At 39.5% G+C, this 27,226-nt stretch overlaps 1 protein-coding gene across 2 annotated transcripts; it reads left to right on the top strand.

The window, feature by feature from the left end:
* The first annotated feature begins 619 nt into the window (after positions 1–619).
* Positions 620–25,678, top strand: ND-75 (NADH dehydrogenase (ubiquinone) 75 kDa subunit). Of its 2 annotated transcripts, none has more exons than XM_076206149.1 (14): positions 620–756; positions 5,150–5,321; positions 6,857–6,964; positions 8,659–8,817; positions 9,864–10,007; positions 14,043–14,315; positions 15,275–15,464; positions 16,921–17,000; positions 17,144–17,362; positions 18,405–18,572; positions 20,100–20,306; positions 22,263–22,439; positions 22,573–22,707; positions 24,967–25,678. In XM_076206149.1, the coding sequence occupies exons 2-14, from the start codon at positions 5,169–5,171 to the stop codon at positions 25,123–25,125; spliced, it is 2,172 nt and encodes a 723-aa protein (XP_076062264.1). In that variant the 5' UTR covers positions 620–756; positions 5,150–5,168; the 3' UTR covers positions 25,126–25,678. The 2 variants fall into 2 exon arrangements, with proteins under 2 accessions (XP_076062264.1, XP_076062265.1); XM_076206150.1 differs by having other exon boundaries at positions 679–752.
* The last annotated feature ends 1,548 nt before the right edge of the window (positions 25,679–27,226 follow it).

Below are 27,226 nucleotides of genomic sequence, written 5' to 3'. Positions count from 1 at the left end.
TTTTAAAATTTTGTGTTTTATGTCCTAACTGCAGTAAGGGTTAGGGGAAATATTTCATATTTTGTCGATTTTAACGCAAAACTCGTCGATCACGGTAAAATATTCAGGGCTTATCTAACATTTTTATTATTATTCTGTCAGCTTTGTGGGTGGCAAGTCCTGGCTAGAATTGCCGCCCCCCTAAAAGTGCCGCCCCCGGACATATGCCCCCCCCCCTCATGTGAAGGCCTTGCCTGAGGGGGCACTTGATTAAGTTATAAAAGCTTGACCACTAGAGGACATATATTAAAAGGAAATTGGCTCCCCGCCAATCATCAATTATATTAGAATGCATTTCAAAGAGTCGTGAGCCCGCGATGATAGTCATACAATCCCGATACGACAGCCATATAAAATCGTTAAGGCACAAAGGCTGGCAAGTTTTAAGAGATGAAAACCATAAAAAGTTATATTTAAAATTCCCCGACCGTCCCCACTGTATATATTGGTAAGCTCGTCAGTCAATCTTGGCCACTTGTCCGCTCGTCTGATTACTAATAAAATTGTTGAAGGCCAGGTCTCAGAAAATATTTCAATACTGTAATCTAATTAAATTTAGTTAAATGTAAATTTATTTTGTAAATGAGCTTATGGTGTTTTGATTTTGTATTTTATTTTTAGTAGGCTATGATGCAGTTGAACCATTTAGTAAGTCTTTACGCAATGTTTTCGTCTGAGAAAAGTTTCTGCCCGTGAAAGAAAGAGCTCCAGCAGTAGGTATAGTATTTACGAAACTTTCACTGTAGGAAAGTATCATATAAAATGGATTAATTAGCGATTGGATCAGAATGGTTGAATATATTGTTGAGTTTAATGTACAGGCTGTATTTTTTTCACTTGACCGGCGTTTGCTGTATTTATAGGTAACCTTGTAGTTGCTAAGTATCGAGAAGGAATTTATTTACATTTATGAATTTAATGCAACAAAAATGGTTTTATGATCATTTTGCAGTAGGACATATAACGCAATAATAGAATAGAAACTTGTTCATTGGGTTTTATGTTGGGTCATTGTAGGCATAAAAATACTATTTGTAACTATAGATATCCCATAGCCAGACATATCTACCCCTGTCGATCTAGGTTATGGTGATATTAGACAGGTGTGCTATAACAACTGATTGTATATATGTTTACCTAGTAGAATCTAGAGGGTCTTCCTCAAAGCTGTGGTGGTTCACCATTTCTACCAGCACAGGTATCCTCCTTCAGGAGGGTGATCAGAAAATCAGTGCACATCAAAATGATATAAATATCATAGCAATAGAAAATTGAATATTGATTTATTGAACTATAATGCATCAATGTAATATACATTTTTATTGGTGGAAATCAGTAATGAAAAAGTTGCTAAAAGTAGTACAGTAGCATAAAATTTCGCCGTCTATGGAGTAGTATGATAACTCGCCTGAAGACATCAACCTAGACACAGACCACAGTCTGTCAAATAGGGCTATAAATCTAGACCTAACCCAACACACAAGCAGTGGGGACTCGCCTTTTACTGGCAGTATTAGTAGTAAATAGTACCAACAATGAGAGTTACATTAACGATGGGAGAAGTAATGGTAGTACCAGTGCCACTAGCCGTAGGCCTAGTGAAGATGAAAAAGATAAAAGTGAAAGTAAATTTCATCACAAAAAACACCGAGTTAGAAACCAAGAGTGAAGGAAAACCTGCTACTACTATCTAGGTTGCAAACACCACATTAGTGGGAAAGGCTGTAGGTATGGTCATCCAGAGGCCTGCCCAAAACTTCTAAAACAAGGTCTGGACAAGTCCAAAGGCAGCACACTAGGGGAAAAATGTCATTATTTCCACCTAAAAATATGCTACCAGTCCCTGAAGAAAGGTGTGTGCAGTAGAAGCAATTGTAAATATATCCATCAACAAGGTACTAAGAAGATTAAGTGTGAATCAAAAGAGACAATTATATAGACCAAGAGGAGCACTAGCAAGCAACCAGGCCAAACTGAGCAGGAAAGCACCAACAAGAGTGAAAATGAAACAAGACATTTTGTAGGCGCTGCACAAAACCAAATAAACACTCTTTAGGTCCAAATTGGGCAGGCCCTCCTGGCCATACAGCAGCATAACAAAGTGCCGCAACAAATAGTAACAGCTGGAGCACAAGCAGTGTGAAGTGCAGTATCCCACTATGTACAGTGGCACCCACATTCACAGTGGGCAATAACAGCTCCAATCCACACAGTGCATTACAAAGCAACAGTAACTTTATAGAAGTGCACACCTATGCGATATAGCAATAGAAAATTAAGTAGTAATTTTGTAAATTGTAATATGTCAACATATGTTATTTTTGGCAAAAATCAATAATCATAATGGAAAAAGTTGCTAAAAGCTATACACAAACAAATGAAGCACTTCAACTGCTTGAGACACCATCTTTGTTTTGGCAGATGCAAAGGCTGAGCAAATTAAAGAGTGATAAATTGATATATTCTAATCTAACCTAATCTAACCTATTTACCTAACATAACATAACCTACCTACCTAATATAACCTGCAATTAGTAATGTGGTACCTGTGATTGTAGAGGTCATCAGGGTCGTTGTCATCATCTTCGACCTCCAAACGTATCAAAACAAAGATGGTGTCTAAAGGAGTTGACATGACATTGTTTGTTTGTGGATAGCTTTTAGCAAAGTTTTTTGTTATTAATTTCCACCAAGTAAAATATTAATATTTAATTTTCTAATACTAAATTACATAGGTGTACACTTAAAAAAATACCAAAGCAACCCACCATTCTTTGAACAATTCCTAATGTGTAAGATACAGGGCCTCTATCCCATGAACAATCAGACAAAAGTGGCATATATAGAGGAACTTGCTAAAGATGAATACTACACATTCTTTGGTTTTACTGAAATGCACTTATATGGTGGCACATTGGACAAGGAAATGAAACTGGAAAATTATCCTGTACGGCATAGAGAGAAAGGACAGAAGCCATGGGGGTGTGGCATTATACCTCAGGGATGACATTGACTCAAATTCAAAATGTGGTATTCCTTCTCAGAAGGCACAAATGAGTTGATTATGTAAGTGTACCCCAAATCAACCATGTAGTTACACTAGTGTATCGACCACCAAATTCTGAGGCTGAAAATTCTTAAAACAATAGTTTCAAAGATAACAGAGAATCTAGCTGAAAATGAAACCAACATTATAGTATTAGGGGATTTTAACTTTTCGATAATTGGTTGGTCAAATGAATGCATTAATGGAGGAACAGTAAGAACCATCATTTAGATCAAATATTGAGGGAACCAACATGCCAAAAACATTCTAGATTTAATATTCATGAATGACAGTGAGCTAGTACACAGTATAACCACCGCAAGAATCATTATCTCCAACTAGAACCTAATCAAAGTGAAAATTACCCTGCCCAAAACAAAGGCCAAAAGATCAAAACCAAACAGGTTGGAAGTTAAAAGGTCTACTTAAACTTCTTTTGTGAGAAAGCAGACTGGGACATGATTAATGAAAAGCTAACGGAAATAGACTGGTCTGTTGTGAGCAGCCAAGACTCAATTGATGACATGCCCGAAAAATTAATGTCTATATGCACAGATGTATGTGAAAAGTATGAACTAAAAAGAAAACATAATGTTTGTGGATCTGGGATACCTTGGGACAGAATTTTTTTAATAAGAAAGAGAACAAAATTATTAAAGAGACTCGTAGTGAAATGGAGCAGTAGCAACAAATAAAACATAGAGGAAAAACGGAAAGAAATAGAACAAAAATTAAAAGAGATACTCTATGAAGAAAACAAAGTAGTAAATGCCATAAAAAAAGAACTCGAAGCTCATACTACCACTGGAACAGCCACACGCCAACTGACCACATCCTAGACATATGGTGTGAACACAGTGACATTATGTCGAAATGCAAAAGAAATATAACTGTACAAATATGAACCATATAGTGTGAAACAGCTCAGATCAATTTTCAGTGAATGTACCCAACAAACATGATTTCTGTTTTCTTTGTATTTTGAATTGGCAAGAACTTTTAATTTACAATAAAAATGTCTCTAACATTGCAAGTACTTTCAGGCACAAGAAGCGGGTGGATGTAAACTGGCATGAGGGAAACAGGTTAATGTCTTTGTGGGGGGAATGAAAAGTATCGGGAGACTCCATTGTATAATCTTTTGATCCCCAAAATGTATTACCTGATGAATGCATAGAGGTTGAAATTTCTAAACCTTTCAATTAATCCATTACCCCTGGTCTCTTGCTGAAGACCTGCTGCCTTCAGATTTTCTAGTATTTAAGGCAATATAAGAGGTTTCATATTGTAGTTGTAAAGATGAGATGAAATGTCTGAGAATGGTAGGGGTTACAAGGTTGGATGGAGTTGGAGATGAGGAGGTAAGGAGGAGAGCAGGGGTGGAAAAGGAGATGGCAGATAGGGTTGATGAAAGAGTATTGGGATGGTTTGGACACATGGAAAGAATGAGTGAAGAAAGATTAGTAAAAGATGTGTGGAAGGCAGAGGTGGAGAGAGTGAACATAAGGAACTGAGGAAGAAATGGATGGATGGGGTGCTGAGCAAGAGAGGAATGTCTGTAGAGCAATGAAAGGAGAAGGCAGAAGACAGGGGTAAGTGGAGAATAGTTGTGTGTAGATGATACTGTGTTGCAAGGAAGAGAGGATGGGGTGGGGTTTAGGCAATGGTTATGTGTGAATGATATTTTGATGCAGTCCAAAGGAACTTCTCCCCGTCTTCTATTTTTCTGCATAAAGGAATGGAGAAGGGGGAGGTCACTAATTAAATGAAGTGGCCTTGCTGTGGATGTGCTGTGTCATCCTGCATTGCTTTTGACTTAGAGTAGTGGGCAGGAGACAGGGATGACCTCTCATCCATGAGGAGCTAAGATGGGAGGGAGGAAATGGTGGTAAATGAGAATGAAATGGGTGAGAGTGGGTATATGCCATTTGACTTATGCTACCTCCCTGGTAAGGAGGGAAAACCCTTGGTATATAGATAGATAATTATATAAAGAATTTACCTGATATTGTGAAAATAAATGAATTTCATGTTTTATCATGCATGATATTTTTGTGATTACAGATTTAGACACAACGGCATAATGTTACGTCTGGGTGCACATCAGCTCCTGAAGCGGGGCATTGCCCCTTGTCAACTCGTAGCCTCCCGTGTTCAGTCTTCTGCGCCAGAGAAGATTGAAGTTTTCATCAATGACATGCCAGTTATGGTAGAGCCAGGAAGCACTGTACTGCAGGTTGGTACACTTCATATTACTTGACTAACAAATCCCTTTTTGAATGGGAACGTCTTTATGACATCTATAGGGGCTTAAGCACCTTAACTTACACTCCCTGGAAAGACACAGAGTGCAGGGTGATCTAATAGAGGTGTTCAAGTGGATCAAAGGCTTTAACAAGGGTGATGCAAACAAGGTCATCATATTAAAACAACAGGGCAGGACTCGCAGTAATGGATTTAAACTGGACAAATTTAGATTTAAGAAGGAAATAGGCAAGAATTGGTTTACTAATAGAGTGGTCAATGAATGGAATAGAATTAGTCACCATGTAGTGAGTGCTGAAACTATCAGTTGTTTTAAGAAATAGTTAGACAACTTTATGGATGGGGATGACAGGTGGTGATGAATATGGAGCTGCCTCGTGTAGGCCTTGTGGTCTCTTGCAGTCTCCTTCATTCTTATGTTCTTATGTTTATGTTCTCTTCCTTTCAAATTTTATAGGTATTGATATTCCCTACTATTGTTTTCATTGTAATACTTGAAGTATAAAACTGGTGCAATGTGTTTTGCAAGGTGACACAAATTGGTTCTCATTCCACAAATGGGGATTGTCAGCTTTATCAGCATTGGTTGGTTGTTAAACTATTAAAGTAAAGGAAGAGGAAGGGTAGGACTGATTTCTTTAAGCCTCCAGTAAGTATAAGGTTCTCCAAAAGCTTAAAGAATGTGGTGGCCAGCACAGTCTGCAGAATCCTTCTAAGGGTCGACTGACTTGATCTACAACAGTGCAGAGAATAACAGTGAGACAGATCACCATGCACAGGTCATTACTGTTTCAATAATGGCGGTTTCCCCAGGCTATGCTAAAGGGCTCAAGTTAGGTCACATTTAATATAGCCAGTCCACTATAAATGTACCTCATTGTACATACATAAACTAAGGGCTTTTTCCCTCTTTCAAGGGAGGTACCCAAAGTCAAAGGCATAAATCTACTCCAACCCATTTCATCCCCACATACTCCACTCCCATTCACCACCCCTCCGTCCCTCCCTCTTTTCTTTGCTCCTCCTGGATGATGGGTTATCACTGCATCTCACCCATTGCCCTGGGTCAGAAGCAATGGAACAAGACACTGTTAATCCACAGCAAGGCCACTTCATTTAACTGGTGATCCCCCCCCCCTTCATCCCTTCGTGCAGGAAAAGAGAAAACTGGGAGAAATCCTTTTGAATTGCATGAAAATATTCACACTTAGACCTCATTATAATAATGAAAATAAAAATATGTAATTGGACATATTGTTGAAATAAAAATATTTGGGTAATATAAAAAAAGCCTTTGGTATAAAAAAGCCTTTGGTATATGTATGTATAAAAAAAAAATTTGGTATAAGTATGTATGTGAGTAATATAAATCCTTTTTCTTAGGTAATAGATATCTTGTAGGAATTGAGTTTTGGGAATTATGCCACATCTATGTAAAAAAACAAGTCCTGCATTTGCACAACATGTTTCATATTCTTTGTGGCTAATGATATTATGGTTTTTCAGGCTGCAGCAGTGGCTGGAGTGGAAATCCCACGTTTTTGCTATCATGAACGTCTCTCTGTTGCTGGGAACTGTCGCATGTGTCTCGTAGAAGTTGAAAAGGCTGCTAAGGTAAGAGTTCTTAGTACTATGACAATTAAAAAAAAATGTTTTTATTAATTTTGTATCAAATACAGTGAATTGATCCAGTTCCCCATACATGTAATAAGATAGATGAGTGGTATCGAGGGCTTTGGCATAGAGCTGTGTACCTATCATTTTTGTATGATATTCTATGGAGAGGATTTTGGTTTCTTTGTGGAGGTTTCTATTGGAGTCATTTTGGTGCATCTAGCATTATTCTTACTCTTATTCTCGATACAAGGCCATAATTCTTGGGGGGGACTAAGGGGGCTGTAACCCCCCCCCCCTTTGTATTTTCATTTCAAAACTTGAAAAAGGATGAACAACTTTGTATGCTCACACAATGCATTAAATCTGGTAGTAGGTGACTTTGTGATAAGGGCACCACTTATGAAAGGAATGTTTGATAATGCCTATGAACTCACAAAACTCATAAGATGTTCACCCAAATGTGAGGTTTTGGCAAGTTAACCACTTCCATACAGTGATGCCTACGTAGGCGGCATGAGGAGCAAGTGGGTACTCGATGATGCCGACGTCGGCATCTTGATTATATTTATTGTAGTCGTACCTACGTAACCTCCATTCTCTCTAAACTGGCTTCATCATATTTTCTATGGTTATTAAAATACACGGGTGAAAGAGAACGGACGATTGAGCACTGACTATTTTTTATAATGCGATTATTATGACGCAGCATCGCACGTCGGGCAGCTAATGCTGCCAGACGTGCTATGTGCCCCGGAGTGAAGAGGTTAATGGACAATAATAGTGTATATTACATTTTCCTTGGTAATTTTTTGTAGAAAGTATCTAAAGGGTGAGGATGGCAGTGAGTTGGAGGTACTTAACCCCTTCCATATGATGACGCCTATGTAGGCGTCATGAGGAGCAAGTGGGTACGCGAGGATGCGGATGTCGATGTCTTGATTATATTTATTGTAGTTGTACCTGCGTAACCCCCATACTCTGTAAAGTGGCTTCATCATATTTTCTATGGTTATCAAAATTCACAGGTGAAAGAGAGAACGAGCAATACAGTAGCGACTTTATTTTTTATAATGCGAGTATTATGACGCAACATCACACGTCTGGCAGCTAATGCTGCCCGCGAGATTTTGGCCCGGAGTGAAGGGGTTAAGTCTGAAAGGAGAGAGGCTAGAGGAAGTGGATAGTTTTTAAGTATTTGGGGTCACTCATAGCTGGGAATGGATATTGGGGTTGGATTGGCAGTTTGTGAGAAGAAAAATTGATATGTTAGTGTTAAGTGAAACTAAGTTGAAAGGGTATGAATATGAGATAGGGAGTTTGGTGTGATTGATAATATGTGGAGTCAGGATGGATAGCCAGAAATAAAGTTGTTATCTGCAAGGCAGCATGTAATGCAGTTGAATGACCAGTCCTTTGAAAGTATTGAAGTTGGATATTTAATGAGAAAATATTTAACTGTTTTCCTATTATCATTACATTTGGAATTAAAATCAGGGCAATTTTTTTTCCTAGCCCATCCAAGGATTCAAATAGTTGGGGTGATGAAACACTGCAAAGCTATCTTAGGCTTATCTGTAGTATTTGTTTTTTCAACCTAGTTTATAAGTCTCTATGTTTAAGCCCAATATATCTTGTCAAAATCTTTCATAAACCTTATGAAGTAGATCTTATAAGTTTCTCTCTACCCACAGCCAGTTGCTGCATGTGCTATGCCTGTGATGAAGGGATGGCGTATCAAAACAGATAGCGACATGACAAGGAAGGCTCGTGAAGGTGTGATGGAGTTCCTGCTTATCAACCATCCACTAGATTGCCCCATTTGTGACCAAGGAGGAGAGTGTGACCTACAGGTAAGGACCAGACCATTAGTTTCAATTGTTTTGCTAAGGAAGAATTTTGGATGTATAATATTCTAAGGTGAGAAAGTGGGGGACTATCAGATAATTTTTTGGTGGAAGTTTAAGTTGAGAGTGGAGGATAGAGGGAGAAAGAAGAAAAGGACAGAAGGTAGGGAGGTACTCAGAATAAACTGCTTAAATGAGAAAGAAAAGGAGGAGTACAAGAAGAAGCTGAGAGAAGAGTGGGAGGGAGTGAAGGATAGAATAGAACTAGGAGTGGAGGAGGAATAGGGATGTTTCAAGGAGGGAGTCACAAAGTGTCCAAAGATGGTATGTGGAACAAGAAGGATGGTAGGAAATAGAAGGAAGGGTAGAGAGTGGTGGGTTGATGAAACAAAGAAAGTTGTACAGAAGAAATGAGCTTTGGTTCATTTCCTACCCTAGCATTAAGATCTCCCAATACCACTACATTGACATTTCTCCCTAAACTCTGCAAAAAGCCTCCATTTTCTCTACACTCTTCTCACTACCAGACCCATATGCACTTACAAAAACCCATATCTTCCTATTGTCACCATCATCCACATTAACCTTGAAAAAGCCTTCTTCCACTCCACCACACATTTACCTATCTCTTCAGTTACTAGTATAGCCACCCCTTCTCTCCCTCATCCTCTCTTCACTCCTGACACCCTCCTAACTACACTTCCATACTCAAATTTGCCCCTCCCTTTCAACTTAGTGTCACTCAGTGCCAACACATCCATCTTTCTTCTCTCAAACGCACTGCCTATCTCTTCCCTTTTACATCCATGCACATTAAAAGGCCCAAACCTTAGGGTTCTGGTTGGAAAACTCCCCCCAGACCCTTTTATGCGTGATTAATAAACATGATATCGTGTAAAGTCTGGGGGATTTTAGTTAAAAAAAAATAATTGTGTCCCATCTTTTATTTTATTAGTTGATTGATATTTGAATGTGTTGATATTGATGAATAATCAGAAATTATGTGTGTAAATCTCTGTAATATTGCTAAAATTAATTTTACCCACTTGCAGGATCAGTCAATGGCTTTTGGGTCAGACCGATCTCGCTTCCTTGATCGGAAGCGTGCTGTGGAAGACAAGAATATTGGCCCATTGGTCAAAACAATTATGACTCGATGCATTCACTGCACACGGTGCGTCAGGTTTGCGTCTGAGGTAAGCGCTATTTGTCCAGGTGTTCTTGTTATTTAGGCTACCCCCCGAGTAAGGAGAAAAAAGCCTTTGGTATATGTATTGGTATATGTTCTTGTTATTTAGGAAGGTTTTATTCATGGAAATATTGGGTGGAGAGGGTAGGGGTGCAAATCTTGCATTAATTTGTTTTACTTAGTTGAGTGTTATTAAGGCAGTATGTATTGTGATATTGAGACAGTGTGTGTTATGGGATTGAGATGGTTTAGATATCCATTTTCCCCCCCACTCAAATTATTAATTTATATGCTTATATATTTTTATGTTTTTAAATGTTCAGCATGGAAGTTGTACTTTCAACCATACTGGCATACTACATAGCCATAATATACAGGATATAATGAATTTAAGAACGAGGTGAATGTAAGTAATAACTGGGGAAGAACAGTGTGGGATCAGGAAAGGTAGAGGATACATAATCAAAATTTTGTAGTAAGGCAGATATGCTTTTCTCTCTCTCTCTTTCTTTCTCTAAGGTATATATTTTTTTAAGATCTGTGGTTTAGTCTTTTTTTTTAGGTATCTCGTTTGTAATTGGGGTTGAATTTTTTCCTGTAGCCTTTGGGAATACACATTTTGCTTGCCTTCTTGACAGATGATGCAATTTCTTCCATTGCTCTGTCTAGCAATGGGAACTGGTCAGCGTTGTAGTTCTTTATATTTAAATTAGGGATTGTTCTAGAATTTTGAGTCCTCTTTGGTCTGTTTGTGTGTTAGATAAAAGTGAGTGATTTATTGTCAGATCACTTGCCAATATAAAATTGGTGAATTCACTGGTTGGAGTTTAAGATGTAGCTACAGTGGGTGGGTATAAATGTTTGTGATGTAAGTTGTGTATCTTTATTTGTATTGAGATTATTTCTGTTGTACCTGAGTGTTTGATTTCTTTTCTTTTGTTGAAGAATATACTGTTGTGTAATAGTCTTATGAATCTATTTGTGAATTGTTCATTGCCTTCTTTTACTGTTGATGTGTTTGTAAACCATCTGTATAATTTTTGTATGGTGTAGGAAAGATCACTTTTAATTTTTCTTCACATGTGAGTGCATGTGTGAACAGCAATGGAGAATCATTAGGGCTTGCAACAAATTAGTTATGGAATTATTTCACGTGTAATAATTTTTTTATTTTATATTATTTTTAAATACAGTGTTTCGGAAGAAAGTCAAGCATAAGTACACATGGGAGAGGGTGGTGGAGGGAAGGGTGGTAGATAGAGCGCTAATGGATTATGTAGTGGTAAATAGGATTATGATAGGAAGAGTTAAGGATGTACATGTGCTAAGGGGAGAGGGTGGGGGAATATCAGATCATTTTTTGGTGGAAGGTAAGTTGAGAGTGGAGGATAGATGGAGAAGGAGGAAAGGGACAAAAGGTAGGGAGGTTCTTAGAGTGAACTCCTTGAATGAAAAGGAAAAGGAGAAGGAGTACGAAAAGAAGCTGAAGGAGGAGTGGGAGGGAGTAAAGGATAGAGCAGAGATGGGTGTGGAGGAGGAATGGGGATGGTTCAAGGAGGGAGTCTTAAAGTGTGCAAGGATGGTGTGTGGAACAAGAAGGACAGGGGGAAATAGAAGAAAGGGTAGTGAATGGTGGGATGAGGAAACAAAGAAGGTTGTAGAAGAGAAGAAGCGAGCATTCACAGATTGGTTACAAAAGAGGACAGGGGAGTCATATGAGAGGTACAAAGAAAAGAAAAGAGAAGTAAAGCAAAAGGTAAAGGAGGCAAAGAGGAGAGCAGATGTGAAATGGGGTAGGAGTATGACAGAAAATTTTGAAAGTAATAAAAAGATGTTTTGGAAAGAAATTAAGAGAGGAAGAGGAGGCGAATCAAGTAGGGAAGAAAAGGTAAAAGGTACAGATGGAGAGTTGATAATGGAAGAGATGGCAGTGAGGGGAAGATGGGCAGAATATTTTAGGGAGTTGCTAAATGTGAAGGAGGATAGGGAAGGAAAGATAGCTGCAGTGGGAAATACGAAGAAAATGAGAGTGATGAGTGAGGAGAACGGAGGAGAAATAAGGAAGGATGAGGTGAAGGCAGTTGTAAAGATGATGAAAGCAGGTAAGGCACCTGGTCTGGATGGATGTCATGCAGAATGTCTGAAAAAGGGAGGTTCAGTGATGGTGGACTGGTTGGTGAGATTATTTAATGTTTGCGGGAGAGAGGGTAAAGTACCGGAGGACTGGAGTAGTGCCTGTATAGTTCCTCTTTACAAGGGAAAAGGGGACAAGTGTGAATGTAGTAATTTCAGAGGGATTAGCCTGTTGAGTGTAGTAGGGAAGGCTTATGGGAGAATCTTAATTGAGAGGATTAGGAGAGGAACAGAAGGAGTAATTGGTGAGGAACAGTGTGGATTTAGGACGGGTAGAGGTTGTGTAAATCAGATCTTTGTGGTAAGACAGATATGTGAGAAAGCTATAGGAAAGGGGAAGGATATTTTTTGGGCTTTTATGGATCTGGAAAAGGCTTATGATAGGGTAGACAGAAAGGCACTGTGGGAGGTTATGCAGATTTATGGGATAGGAGGAAAGCTTTTGGGAGCTGTCAAGAGTTTTTATGTGAGTAGTAGAGCATGTGTTAGGATTGGAAATGGAGAGAGTGAGTGGTTTGAAGTAAAGGTGGGACTTCGTCAAGGATGCGTTATGTCGCCCTGGCTGTTCAACTTATACATGGATGGGGTGGTGCGAGAGGTGAATGCTAGGGTAGTGAGTCAGGGATTGGAGATGGTTAAAGAAAATGGAGAAAAGTGGGAGGTGAGCCAGCTGTTGTTTGCGGACGACACTGCGCTTGTGGCAGGGTCAGAGGAGGGATTGAGGAAGCTGGTGGCAGAGTTTGGGAGAGTATGTGATAGAAGAAAGCTAAAGATAAATGTGGGTAAAAGTAAGGTGATGAGATGTACAAGGGGTGAAAGTGGCAGTAGACTGGAAGTGAACATTAAGGGAGAGCGACTGGAGGAAGTGGATAGTTTTAGATACTTGGGTGCAAGTGTAGCAGGAAAAGGTGGAGTGAAGGTGGAGGTAGAATGTAGATTGAGAGAAGCGAGTAAATGCCTTGGTGGTTTAAAGAGTGTAATGAGAAATAGACATTTGGGAATGGATGCGAAGAGGAGACTGTATGATGGAGTGATTGTGCCAACAGCACTGTATGGGGCAGAAACGTGGAACATAAGAGAAGAAGAGAGAAGGAGTTTAAATGTGTTTGAGATGAGGTGTCTGAGAAGTATGGTGGGGGTTACTAGGCTAGATAGAGTGAGAAATGAGGAGGTGAGGAGGAGAACAGGGGTGAAAAAGGATTTGGGAGAGAGGGTTGATGAAAGAATATTAGGATGGTTTGGACACATGGAAAGAATGAGTGACGAAAGACTAGTAAAAGAGGTATGGAAGGCAGATGTGGAGGGAGTGAACATGAGGGGACGTCCTAGGATGAGGTGGATGGATGGGGTGAAGGGGGCTTTGGGGAAGAGGGGAATGTCTGTTGAGGAAGGAAGGGAGAGGACGGAAGACAGAGGTGAGTGGAGAATGGTTGTATATGGATGATGTTGTGACGACATGAGGAGGAATAGGCGGGGGGGTGGGGTAGTATGTGTGAGTAAATTTTGACGCAGCCCGAAGGGATTTCTCCCCGTCCTCTCCTTATATGCAAAGGGGGACGGAGAGGGGGGGTCGCCGATTAAATGAAGCGGCCTTGCTGTGGATGTACTGTGTCTTGCGACACTGCTTCTGACCCAGGGCGGTGGGCAGGGTTCAGGGATGACCCGTCATCCAGGAGGTGCTCAGATGAGAGGAAGGGTGGGAGGGGTGTGGAGTGTATTTAGGGATGAAATGGGTGGGAGTGTTTTTATGCCTTTCCTTTTGTGGCTACCTCCCTTGGAAGGGGGAAAAAGCCTTGGTATATGTATGTATGTATGTATTTTTATTTATTTATTTATTTAATTTTATTTTTGTTATTATTATTTTACTTAATTTGTATTTGTTTATTTATTTATTTATTTTTTTCCACAGATTGCTGGTGTAGAGGATTTGGGCACAACAGGTAGAGGGCACGACATGCAGATTGGTACCTATGTAGAGAAGATGCTAATGTCTGAGCTGTCAGGTAATGTGATTGACATCTGCCCTGTGGGAGCTCTTACCTCCAAACCATATGCATTCACGGCTCGCCCCTGGGAGCTACGAAGGACCGACTCGATTGACATCATGGATGCCGTCGGCTCAAACATCGTAGTTAACCATCGGACAGGAGAAGTCCTAAGAGTTCTACCAAGAGTGAATGAGGTTCGTACTTAAGTCATTTTTATTGTAATGTTGCGTGGTTGATATATGTTTATGAAATCAACTGTGCACTTTTGGGACTTTCTAAAGTATAATACTGACTGCATATTTATATACAGCTCATACTGTAGGGATTTGTATGGACACCTCAATAGACCAGAGCCACACTTTGTTTATATTAAAGGAAAACGTACTTGAATGAAGAATTGTTACTGTTTAAACTAAAGGTGCTACAGGACATACTGTTAAGTGGAAGTGCTACTAACTGAAAGAAGGAGACTCTAATGGAGAAGACACTGATGTCTCCTGGTCGTAAGTGTCATCCCCACCCCAACCTCCCCAAGGAGGTGTAACACCTGAGGGACAAACCTGGTCTCTGGGTTGGGTACAGAAACTAACTCAATCCACATCTCCCCACATGTCACTGAAGTCCTGAAAATGCAGTCTGCATTAAATTTACAAGCAATACCTCATGGGGCCTGTTACTAGCATTTTGCTTGTAGTCTTCCTTCCATACACTTTGTTGTGACTCTTCTCAGGGGAAACTAACGTGGAGGATAAGTCTCACTCCCCTCATTCAGTTGCATGTATGAGAACTTTGTAGCAATATTATTTTCCACCACAAGAACCTAAGAAAAGAAAGAGGTGGAGAGTGGCAAACAATAAATTCAAGGAGAACAGTTGAAAAAAACTAATCAGTATTTTTCTGTGAGTGAAGAATAGATGAACACCACATGACTGTGGTCCATAGGGGTGCCTCTAACGTCCCTCAAATATGGTCTGAAATAGGTGTGCAATCAATATCCTAGTATTGGGTGTATGAGTGTATTTGTGTGCATTTACCCCAGTATATGGATTTTGTACCTGTTATCGCATAACATTGGAGTCGTGTCTTAATGGTTATTCTTTTGTTTGTAGGTGTTGCACGATGCCTAAGTTAAGTTTTGGTTTTCACCCTGCAGGATGTCAATGAAGAATGGATATCCGACAAGACACGGTTTGCCATTGATGGTCTGAAGCGTCAGCGTATCTTGTATCCAATGGTTCGAGATTCGACTGGTGAGCTGAAGGCATGCGAGTGGGAAGATGCACTTATTGTAGCTGCCAAGGCTCTTCAAGAAGCTGACGGGAATGTTGCAGCAGTGGCTGGAGGTAAGTTAATTTTGTAGTCAGAGAGTTTAGCACCACAGATCTTAAAATGATGTTATTCATGTACATACATATACCAAAGGCTTTTTCCTCCTACACAGGGGGGTAGCCAAAAAGAAAAAGGCATAGAAACCACTCCTACCCATTCCATTTCCTATATATGCCACTCCCCTCCACCCTCCTCCATTCATGTACATTAATTAAAGTTCAATGGAGTCTTCAAGAAGCAGTTCTTTTACCTGCATTAGTTAACCTCTTCACAAATGATCTCTCAACACCAAATGAAGAGCATAACACCTAAGCACTTGCTTATGCAAATGATCAAACCATGATAACACAGCAGTTAATAAACAGCAAATATCATTCAATCCATTGATTTGGATCTTACTTGCAGGAGACCCACAGCATTACAAATAGGCCTTGCTGTTCGTCTTAGTCAAAATTATGGTTCTAAGCATCTACTGAATGTTCTCTCTACCATAGGATTATGTGCTTCCTGTGATGAGGCAGCACTCTTTCAAGTAATAGATTTTGAAGCATCCAAACAGAGAGGCTCAATCTGACTCATCAACACAATTTGTATTGACATTGCTGATGTAAACATTTGTGTCATTTATAGGTTCAACACTTTCCACAGCATGTCACTCCTAATTATCTTACAACAGATGAGCCTATCCCAAGATTAGAAAAGATCCCCTCTGCACCCACTGTTGGCCAGTTTGGTCATGTCCTCATCAGAGCCTTTTAGAGTAAAAGTTAAAGAGGACTTTTGGATATAACAGTCAGAGATTGAGGAAAAATGAGTAAAGTATCCACCACTGCCTCAGTATCAACAAGGGAACTCCTGTGACTGTACGACAAATGGCAAATGAAAACTTGACTGTTCAGGTTGGAATGGTTACTTGGAGAAATGTACTGCGGACCTGGAATATGATGTGTCTTGCATCTCATACTTTCCATTTACAAATGCTCCACCTACTGACTATGATACCATATAAACAGTACTTAACAAGTTGTGGAGAAATGCAGAGCTGAAACAGCAAAGTTGCTATATAATGTTTGGCCAACCTATGTATGAGGGTGGAGGGGTGTAGAGTGTTTTCAGGGATGGAATGGGTGGGAATGATTCTATGCCTTTTTCTTTTTGGCTACCTCCCTAGTAAGGGGGAAAAAGCCTTGGTATATGTATGTATGTACATCAAAGCTCGTGATAGTGTTGCAAAATATGGCCAGGAATCACCACCAAGTAATGAAGATTCTCTTTACAATTGAAGCATTTCCCTGAAGATATTCTTCCCACAGGACAAGAATAGAGCTGTATGTTTCTGGTCAATGAAAATCGAGGCAACAGTTATTAGTGTACTTTGTTACCTTCATACATTGAAAGCCTTTGATAACAGTTAATGCATCTTTAATAATAGACGTTTGAAATCCATATTATAGTAAGAATATTTTACAGGTCTTGCAGATGCTGAGGCTCTGATCGCACTCAAGGACATGGTTAATGGTCTTGGAGGAGACCATGTGTGCACTGAGGAGGTAAGATTTGCATATATATGGTATAGAAGTTTTAGGAGGAACTCTATTGGACTGGACATAAGTGACATGCAGAGCTATAGCATATGATCCTATTCAAAGTTAGGGAGGTCAGATGATGTGAAATGTAATTATGAACCTTACAGATTTTCCCAGACTCCGGAAGTGGAACAGACATGCGTTCATCCTACTTGTTGAATTCTCGCATCACTGGCATTGAGAAGGCCGATTTAGTGCTGTTGATAGGCACCAACCCTCGCTTCGAGGCACCTATCCTTAATGCACGCATACGTAAAGCCTGGTTGCACAACGATCTCGACGTTGCATCTGTTGGATCTGAGGTAGACCTTACGTATCAGTATGAGGTAAGTCATGATCGTATTTCTCTTGTTTGTGTTACTATTCCTTTATGTTTCTACTTCCATTTCCGCTTGCCACTCGTCCTCCTGTTCTGTAGATCAAGTACCAGCCCCCTTGGGGCAGTACCACTTGTTCAAGGTAGGGATAGGTGAATCGCCCTTGGCAATAATTTGGTGGTTGGTTCCTCTCCAGAGGGTGGGGGGTGCCTTTTAGGAGTCAGTTCTTCCTCAGCGTCAGATTACCAAAACCTGTCAGCAATAAGACAGTCCTGAAATACTGGTATTTTTCACTATAACTCGTTGAAAAGGCAACATAAAAAAGAAAAAAGTAAAAATGTGGCATTGCATGACAGGGGCATCTCATTTCTCTGTTCTTTCTTTGTTTAGGGAAATAAAGAGTTTTGTCAGAACTATTTAACTAGTGGGAGAGTATATTAAAAAAAAGTGTTAGTATGATTTGCAAATTTGTATACCTTGTGCAGTGAATAAATCTTGTAACATTCAGTTAATATATATTTTTGTGTAATGATTCTTCAATCATGCAATTGATTGTCCTAGGTACTCATTGTCAGTAAATTTTATTTTATTTAATTTTTATTTATTTAGTAGAAAACCAGGGCAGTGGACAGGATGCTGGGATGACCTGTCATCCAGGAGGTGCCGAGATAAGAGGAAAGGTGGAGGGGAGTGGAGTGTGGTAGGGATGGAATGGGTATGAGTGGTTTTTATGCCTTTGTTTTTTGGCTACCTCCCTTATAAGGGGGAAAAAAGCCTTTGGTATATGTATAACAGTTGTTGCACAGATATCGGACAATTTCTCAATGGCGTTGCTCAAAATATGTGTATTTTATTATAAATATAGTAGGTGCTAAGATGGGAGGGAGGGTGGAGGGGTGTGGAGTGTTTTCGGGGATGGAATGGGTGGGAATGATTTTATGCCTTGTCCTTTTTGGCTACCTCCCTGGTAAGGGGAAAAAAGCCTTGGTATATGTATGTATGTATGTATGTATGTATGTTATTTATTTGATTTAATTTTTATTTATTTCAGCATCTTGGTGCCAACGCTGGAATTTTGCAAGCCCTTCTCGAGGGCACGCATGATTTTTCCAGTCGTTTAGCTGCAGCTAAGCGCCCACTGATTATTGTCGGATCAGCTGCCCTTTCCCGTCCAGATGGAGCAGCTTTGATGGCTTTGATTCACCAACTGGCTCAACAGGTACTTTTTTATTTTTATTTTTGTAGTTAAGGTAGAGTGAGAAATGAGGAGGTGAGGAGGAGAACTGGGGTGGAAAGGGAGTTAGGAGATAGGGTTGATGAAAGAGTATTGGGATGGTTTGGACACATGGAAAGAATGAGTGAAGAAAGATTAGTAAAAGAGGTGTGGAAGGCAGAGGTGGATGGAGTGAATATGGTGGGGTGTCATAGGATGAGATGGATGGATGGGGTAAAAGGGGCATTGCAGAAGAAAGGAATGTCTGTTGAAGAAGGACGGGAGAGGACAGAAGATAGGGGTGAATGGAGAAGGGTTGTGTGTGGTTGATGCTGTGATGCATGAGGGGGAGTGGGTGGGGGATGGGGGGTGAGGGAGTACGTATGAGTAATAAATTGACGCAGCCCGAAGGGATTTCTCCCCATCTTCTCATTTTCTGCATGAGGGGGACAGAGAGAGGGGATCACCGAATTAATGAAGTGGCCTTGCTGTGGATGTGCTGTGTCTTGCGATACTGCTTCTGACCCAGGGCAGTGGACAAGATGTAGGGATGACCCGTCATCCAGGAGGCGCCAAGATAAGAGGGAGGGGAGTGGAATGTAATAGGGATGGAATGGGTGGGAGTGGTTCATATGCTTTTTTCTTTTTGGTTACTTCCCTTGTGAAGGGGAAAAGGCCTTTGGTATATGTATGTATGTAGTTAAGGTTTATATGATTGTGATCCTGTATGATTCACAATAGTGACTGTTACCTGCTCTGTCCAAGCACATTGGGCAAAGGTGATAACTTCACTCACAATCTTGTTTACCTAGTTGTATTATACGGGAAGGGAGCTATACTCATGGTGACCCGTCTTTGTATCTCTCAGCATAAAGTTTTTTCTTAAAATATTGAATAGTGTTTGCACACACTGTTTCTTTGTCCAATTTGTTCCAGGTATCTATCACTTGTGTGGGAACCTTTTTTTTTTTTTTTTTTTTTTTCTCTTCTGTAAATATTTTTTTTTTTTTGTTTTGTTTTTTTGTCCTTTTGTTTTTCCATTGTCCTATTCCAATAAGTCATTCTTATCTAAGATTTCCATATTGTGACTTCTTCCATATTGTGACTAATTCATACCAAGCTACAAAAGCAAGTAAGAGGTAGGGAGAAGTAGTAAAATCAAAGGTGAAGGAAACAAAGAGGAGGGCAGGAGGTAGGAATTTGACAGAATTTTTTTTAAAATGTTAAGATATTTGGGAAAGAAGTGAAAAAAGGGGAGATGAGTTAGTAGAGAGGATAAGCTAAAGGGTGCAAATAGACATATGTTAATGGAAGTGAAGGTGGCAAAGGGAAGATGGGTAGAATATTTCAGAGAATTGAATGTGGAGGAGGTTTGGGAGGGATTGAGTGTTGCAGTGGGAGGTACTAAGAATATGAGTGACAGGAGAGGAAAATGACAATATATTAAGTCAATTTGTCACCACAGGTCTCTTGTAAGAAAGAACCAAATGGACAGATTAATTGAACTTTCTATAAACTATGTTTTAATTACAGGTTCGTGCTGGATGCGAAGACCAAAGCTGGCAGGTATTGAACGTACTGCAACGAGTGGCTTCACAGGTTGCAGCCCTGGATCTTGGCTACAGTGCAGGGTTGTCAGCAATTAGAGAATCCAGCCCAAAGGTACTGTTTCTACTTGGTGCTGATGAAGGAGCTATCACAAAAGAAGACCTGCCTGCGGACACCACGATTATTTACCAGGTAACCACGTCTACTTTTCTAGTAGACAAGTAGACAGAGGTGCTCAGATGAGAGGGAGGGTGGGAGGGGTGTGGAGTGTATTTAGGGATGAAATGGGTGGGAGTGTTTTTGTGCCTTTCCCTTTTTGGCTACCTCCCTTGGAAGGGGGAAGAAGCCTTGGTATATGTATGTAACCATGTCTACTAAGTAGGGATATCAGCAGAAATGAAGTACGAGTTAAATACCATGTGAGGACGGAGCCTTTATTTGTACGACGTTTCACTTCTTACAGCTTTTTCAAGTACGTGTACAGATTGACCTCTTATAAACGGACATTAATTAGCTGTTTTTGATGTGTTTTTGGTGCTGTTGTTTGGTGCGTGCAATCACTATACCACGCACAAACCACTCCAAATCAACGGATTATTCACATCAACGGACACCGTTACCCCCCTTTTATTCAGTTAATGAGAGGTCAATCTGTACTTGAAAAAGCTGTAATAAGCGAAACATCGTACAAATAAAGGCTCCGTCCTCACATGGTGTTTAACTCGTCAGTCTTGTTGGCAACTGCTATTTTCATGAAAAAGAAATGAAGTATTGGTTTGAGACCCCCTTTTCTGTTTTTTTTTCTTGTTAATAGTTAAACCTGACTGGGACAGAACATCATTATTACCCCGTCTCTTGTTATTTTCATAGTTCAGAGATGACATTGGACTTTGAACTTCAGAGATATCCAGATAGTTAATGTTTGAGTACACACTGAGTTAGTTGTGTGAATATATTTACTTAACTGTAGTCTACAGGAGATGAGCAATACTCATAGGTGTCTCTTACTCTCAAGATATTATACCCAGGATGAAATTCATAAATGGTTCCAATTTGAGCTGTATTGTCTTCTAAGCTATTCCAAGTATTTATGCATATATATGAAAAATATTTCTTTATATCCTTTAGACATTGTATTTACCAATTTATCATAACTTCGTGAAGCCTTCCATCTCTTATCTAGAGATTGCTTTTATTGCTGTAGTCCACCCCTTTTATCTGTCTGAACACTAGTCAACCTACCAAAGAGTAAGATGCATTTAGACTTATCAGCTTCATCTCTGACAAGAGATTCTCTTTTTCTTATAACCTAGACCAGTAATTCTTAACCTTTTTACCTTTGCATAACCTTTAAAATAAATTGCAAGTCTCGAGGAACCCCTGTGCAAAAAAAATATATATATATCTTTCTCATTTGATTTTCATTGTAATGATAGTTTAGATAGGATGATGTCTATATTACATTATTACAATAACCAAGAATATATTGTGTGTGTTTAATTATTTTACGCATATAAAATTAAATAAAAAATCAAAAGTGGATTAACTTATCTCACTTGTTCTCTCGGAACTCATAGGGACCTTTTGCGGAACCTTAGGGTTCTGGGGAACCCTGATTGAGAAATGCTGACCTAGACTATTCCTACACTTTGGTTGCCATGAAGAACATGTCACCTCATGGAAGTAACGCCACAAACAAGAAATACAAATGATTTGGGAAATTACCTCAATAACTCAAGGGAAGGACTTGGATGTAACAGACCAGATTGATGGCATGTATAGGTTAGGTTAGTACAAGAGAAATGGCATATGTCCAATGAAAACTGTTCAAGTCACATGCCATGTCAAAAGAAGTAATCAGCAAGTCTTGCAAGTTAGCACAAGTAGAAAAGCTAAAAAGATATTTGGGTTAGGAAAGATGCTAACGAAGCGGGACGAGGGACCTGTTATCCAGGAGGAGCCAAGATAAGAGGGAGGGAGGGTGGTGAATGGGAGTGGAGTTTGTGGGGATGGAATGGGTGGGAGTGGATTTTATGCCTTTGTTTTTTGGCTACCTCCCTTGTAAGTGGGAAAAAGCCGTTGGTCTATGTATGTACAGCTGTAGTATAGTATAGTATAGGGTTAAACTTGTTTGATTGTGCATTGCAGGGTCACCATGGAGATGCAGGGGCTGCAATGGCAGATGTTGTTCTCCCAGGTGCTGCGTATACTGAGAAAACGGCCACTTATGTCAACATGGAAGGACGCACCCAGCAGACTCAGCAATGTCTTGTGCCCCCTGGTATGGCACGTGAAGACTGGAAGATTATCCGGGCTCTTGCTCAGGTATCTAGTTTGCTTTGATATAAGCACTCGGACTTTTCGTTCTCAGAATGGCTTATTGGTGGACAGATTTATAAATTACTGTCTTTTAAGTTTGAGAAATGTTGATATTTTAATAGAATATCTCTTTGACTAGATTGCGGGACTTACTCTTCGGTATGACAATCTCAATGAAGTTCGACAGCGGTTGAGTGAGGTTGCACCCAATTTAACTCGCTACGGAGATGTCGAAGAAGCTAACTATTTTGCCCAGGCAGCTGAGATTGCTAAGGTACAAAATATTAATGCCTTTCCAACCACACTCAACAAACTGATCCCTTTAAAACCACTACATAAACATTTGTCACCTTTTCCTCTGTAAAGAGGAACTATACACACGCTACTCCAGTCCTCTGGCACTTTACCCTTCCTGAGGCACATGTTAAATCTCCTCTTGTCAAACACTCTGCAGGACATCCAGCCTAGGTACCTTACCGTCTCTAATCAGTTTCAGTGCTCTTTTCCAATAACCCTATCCTCCCATCACAGTTATATTCCTAGTTTCTCCCACTACCACAATCCCTCTTTTACCTCCTTCACATTCAATAACTCGGAATTTTAAATCTTCTTCCTGCCCCACACATTGCTGTCGGCACAATCACTCCTACATACAATCTCCTCTTAGCATACATTCCCAAATGTCTGTTTCTTATTACACTTTTTAATCCCTCAATGCATTTACTTGCTTCTCTCAATCTGCATTCTACCTCCACTCCTCCCTTTCCTGCCAAATTCGTACCCAAGTGTCTAAAACTATCCACCTCCTCTAGTCTCTCTCCCTTAATACTTACTTCCAGTCTACTGCCACTTTCTCCCCTTGTACATCTCATCACCTTACTTTTACCCATATTTATCTTCAACTTCCTTCTTTTGTACACCTTTCCTAACTATGTCACTAACTTTCTCAATACTTCCTCTGATCATGCCACAAGCACAATGTTGTCAGCAAACAACAACTGGCTTATCTCCCACTTTTATCCATTTTCTTTAACCATCTCCAATCCCTGACCCATTACCCTTGTATTTACCTCTTGCACCACCCCATCCATGTATAAATTGAACAGCCAAGGTGACATAACACATCCCTGATGAAGTCCTACCTTTATCTCAAACCACTCACTCCCTCTCTCATCCTTACCTTTTCCTAAAACTTTCTTACATATGTCTTATCACAAAAATCTGCTCCACACAACCCCTACCTATCCTAAACCCATACTGTTCTTCACCAATACTCCCTCTGTTCCTCTCCTAATCCTCTCAATAAAAACTCTTCCATAAGCCTTCCCAATTACACTTAGGAAACTGGTCTCTCTGACACTACTATACTCATTTGTCCCCCTTTCCCTTGTAAAGTGGAACTATATATATATATATATATATATATATATATATATATATATATATATATATATATATATATTTTTATATATATATTTTTATATATATATATTTTTATATATATATAGTTGTATATATATATTTTTATATATATATTTATATATATATCTATAAAGTAATGTCGTAACACATTCATAAAGATTCAACAAAAACCCACTGTGTTGGATAAGAAGAAATGAAATAAAATTAATTCCATATATTTCGATCACGGACTGTGATCCTCTTCAGTGGAATACAGAAAGGTAGAGCAAATGGCATGTCTTATATACAATAAGAATAAGGGACAAGGGTAGGACTCAGGTAGCGTCTAGTACTTTGCGGGGCAGGTCACCCGCCTTCACCAACGATGGTAACAATTTGTTGACTGCCCAGGTGGTAAGGCAGTCAGGTGACCACTGTCCAAATTTTAATATGTCATATGGACAGTGGTCACCTGACTGCCTTACCACCTGGGCAGTCAACAAATTGTTACCATCGTTGGTGAAGGCGGGTGACCTGCCCCGCAAAGTACTAGACGCTACCTGAGTCCTACCCTTGTCCCTTATTCTTATTGTATATAAGACATGCCATTTGCTCTACCTTTCTGTATTCCACTGAAGAGGATCACAGTCCGTGATCGAAATATATGGAATTAATTTTATTTCATTTCTTCTTATCCAACACAGTGGGTTTTTGTTGAATATATATATATATATATTTTTATATATATATATATATATATATACATATATATATATATAGATATGTATATATATATATCTATATATATATGTATATATGTACTTTTGTTTATATATATATATATATACATACATACATACACCAAGGCTTTTTCCACCTTACAAGGGAGGTAGCCAAAAAGGATAAGGCACATATATATATATATATATATATATATATATATATACAAACATATATATATACATATAAATATATATATATATATATAATATACACATATGTACATACATGAATATAATCACACACATATGTCTTGCCTTAACAAATATGTTGGACTGCACACTTACAAAGTTTGAGTGCATATAAAGTGAGTAAATGTACTTTTATTTGACACACACTTCCTTCCTTTCAGCTGGCTGGAGGGGGCTCTTTATCGGGTGAAACCATTGATGTCCCATTGAAAGAACTGCAAGATTTCTACATGACAAACTCGATCTCTCGTGCATCCCCTACCATGGCGAAGTGTATCACGGCAGTTAACAAAGAAACCTCCAACAAATATCGGATATAAGATTGTAGGAATACTTGTTTAAGCAATTTACAAAAAGTCATCAATATTTGGTTGTTGTAGCAATTAAAAACTACTTTTGTGTCAGTAATGATGCAATTGATTTGTTTTGGAGCCATGTAAAACAAGGTAGGAAACCAATATCCTTAGTAAATTTTGGCAGTTGGATTATTAGTGATAATCATGCGTATCTTCTAAGTTCAAGATCATTGAAGATAGTTGACAAAGGAGAAAAGAGGGTGAATATATGAAGTTTTAACTGAAAATTGCCATTAATTTCTCCAAGGATATGGATTATGTTTTCCATCTGGGAAAATGAAGATATAGAAGTTAGAAATGATGGATATTATTCAAGTAGGGCAGGTAAAAAAAAAAAGTGTGTAAGTATGGGTGAGACATATTTAAATCTAGCGAATTACATTTATTTTGTACATAGAATTTTATGGCACAGAAAGCAACATAAATGGGATAACCAGCAAGCTTGTTCATGTGCCATGGTGTTGCCACACCATGATATTGTTTGTACAGATAATTTTAAATAAATGGTTATTATTACCGGCTACATTTTGTTTTACCTCTTTATATGCAAGGGTGGATGCCACATTGTCTAACTTTCAAGCAGATATTCTGAGTATCAAGACAGTAAGGAGAGGAAGATGCCCTCCATCCCCCACCAGAAGAAAGCCAGAAACCCAAGACAGCACAGGTTCCAAATAAACACCACACTACCCACCTTCTCAAAGAGGTGTGATCCAAAGGGGCTGACTGGTCACCATACTGAGCCAAAGAGTCCTTTACATTCTCTCACACAGTTCCCAACTATCTACCTTTCCTATATTCCTATTTTTTTCACACAAAGAGGTTGATACACCAGTACCTACTCTCCCACTTCTATTAGCCAGCAACAGAGAAACCAACATAGGCCCTTGCACTTGCCTAAAACTAAAAACTCACCATCCCACTCCCATGCAGTGGAAAGTGAGAAATCCCTGATAGAGCAAAGTCCTGTCAGTTGTGGCAAGCTGCTGGTTTTTTTAGGCCGGTGTTGGGTTACCTCCCTGCCTGACCAGGGTTGTTAAGAATCAACACAATATAGCCTGCAGCAGGTCCCAGGAATCAAACCTTCAACCACCTGCTCATGAATTCAACACCATCTCTGGGCTACCTTGCAGCCCAAAATGCATTAAACCTATAAATTATACATGCATACATCTAATGCAATATAGGTCACTGTTGGTTCCAGAAGACATGTACAACACCTACAACTTACTTATCTTAGCTCCTCATGGATGATGAGTCATCCCTGTATCTCACCCATTGCCCTGGGTCAAAAATAATCCAGCAAGACACACTACATTCACAGCAAGGCTGCTTCACTTCATCAGCGACCCCCTTCTCTGTCCCCTAATGCAGAAAAAGGAAAGGTGGGGAGAAATGCCTTTGTGCTGCATCGAAATAGCATTCACACACAACCACTTCCTATCCTTCATCCCCCCACCCCTCCCTTTCGTGCATTATAGTAACATCTCCACATAGCCATTATCCATTCATCCTTATCTCCTGCCTTTTCCCTTCCCTACTCAACAGACATTACCCTCCTCAATCCCCCTTTCATCCCATCCATCCATCTCATCCTCAGTTATTCCCTCAAGCTCACTCCAGCCACCTCTGCCTTCCACACCTCTTTTACTAAACTTCATTCTTTCCATATGTCAAAACCATCCCAATAGTCTTTCATCAACCCTATCTCCCAACTCCTTTTCCACCCCTGCTCTTTTCCTCATTTCCTACTTTCTCATTTTATCCAACCTAGTAACCCCTACCATACTTCTCAGATATTTCATATCAAACACATTTAAACTTTTCCCCTCTACCACACTTAAATTCCAAGTCTCTGGTCCATACAGTGTTGGCATAATCACCCCTTCATAAAATCTGCATCCATTCATAAATGGCTATTTCTCATGAATTTTTAATCCAAGGCATTTGCTTCTCTCAGTTTATAGTTTACTTCCACTCCTCCCTTTTCTGTCACTTCCAACCTCTCTCTCTTAATACTTAGTTCCAACTTGCTGCCATCCTCACCCCTTGTACAATGTACATG

This window comes from Oratosquilla oratoria, chromosome 22 (assembly GCF_046742065.1).
Source record: "Oratosquilla oratoria isolate Oo_2021 chromosome 22, ASM4674206v1, whole genome shotgun sequence".
Taxonomy (NCBI): Eukaryota; Metazoa; Arthropoda; class Malacostraca; order Stomatopoda; family Squillidae; genus Oratosquilla; species Oratosquilla oratoria.
The sequence above is the reverse complement of the archived record's forward strand: the minus strand, read 5'-3'. Positions and strand labels throughout refer to the sequence as shown.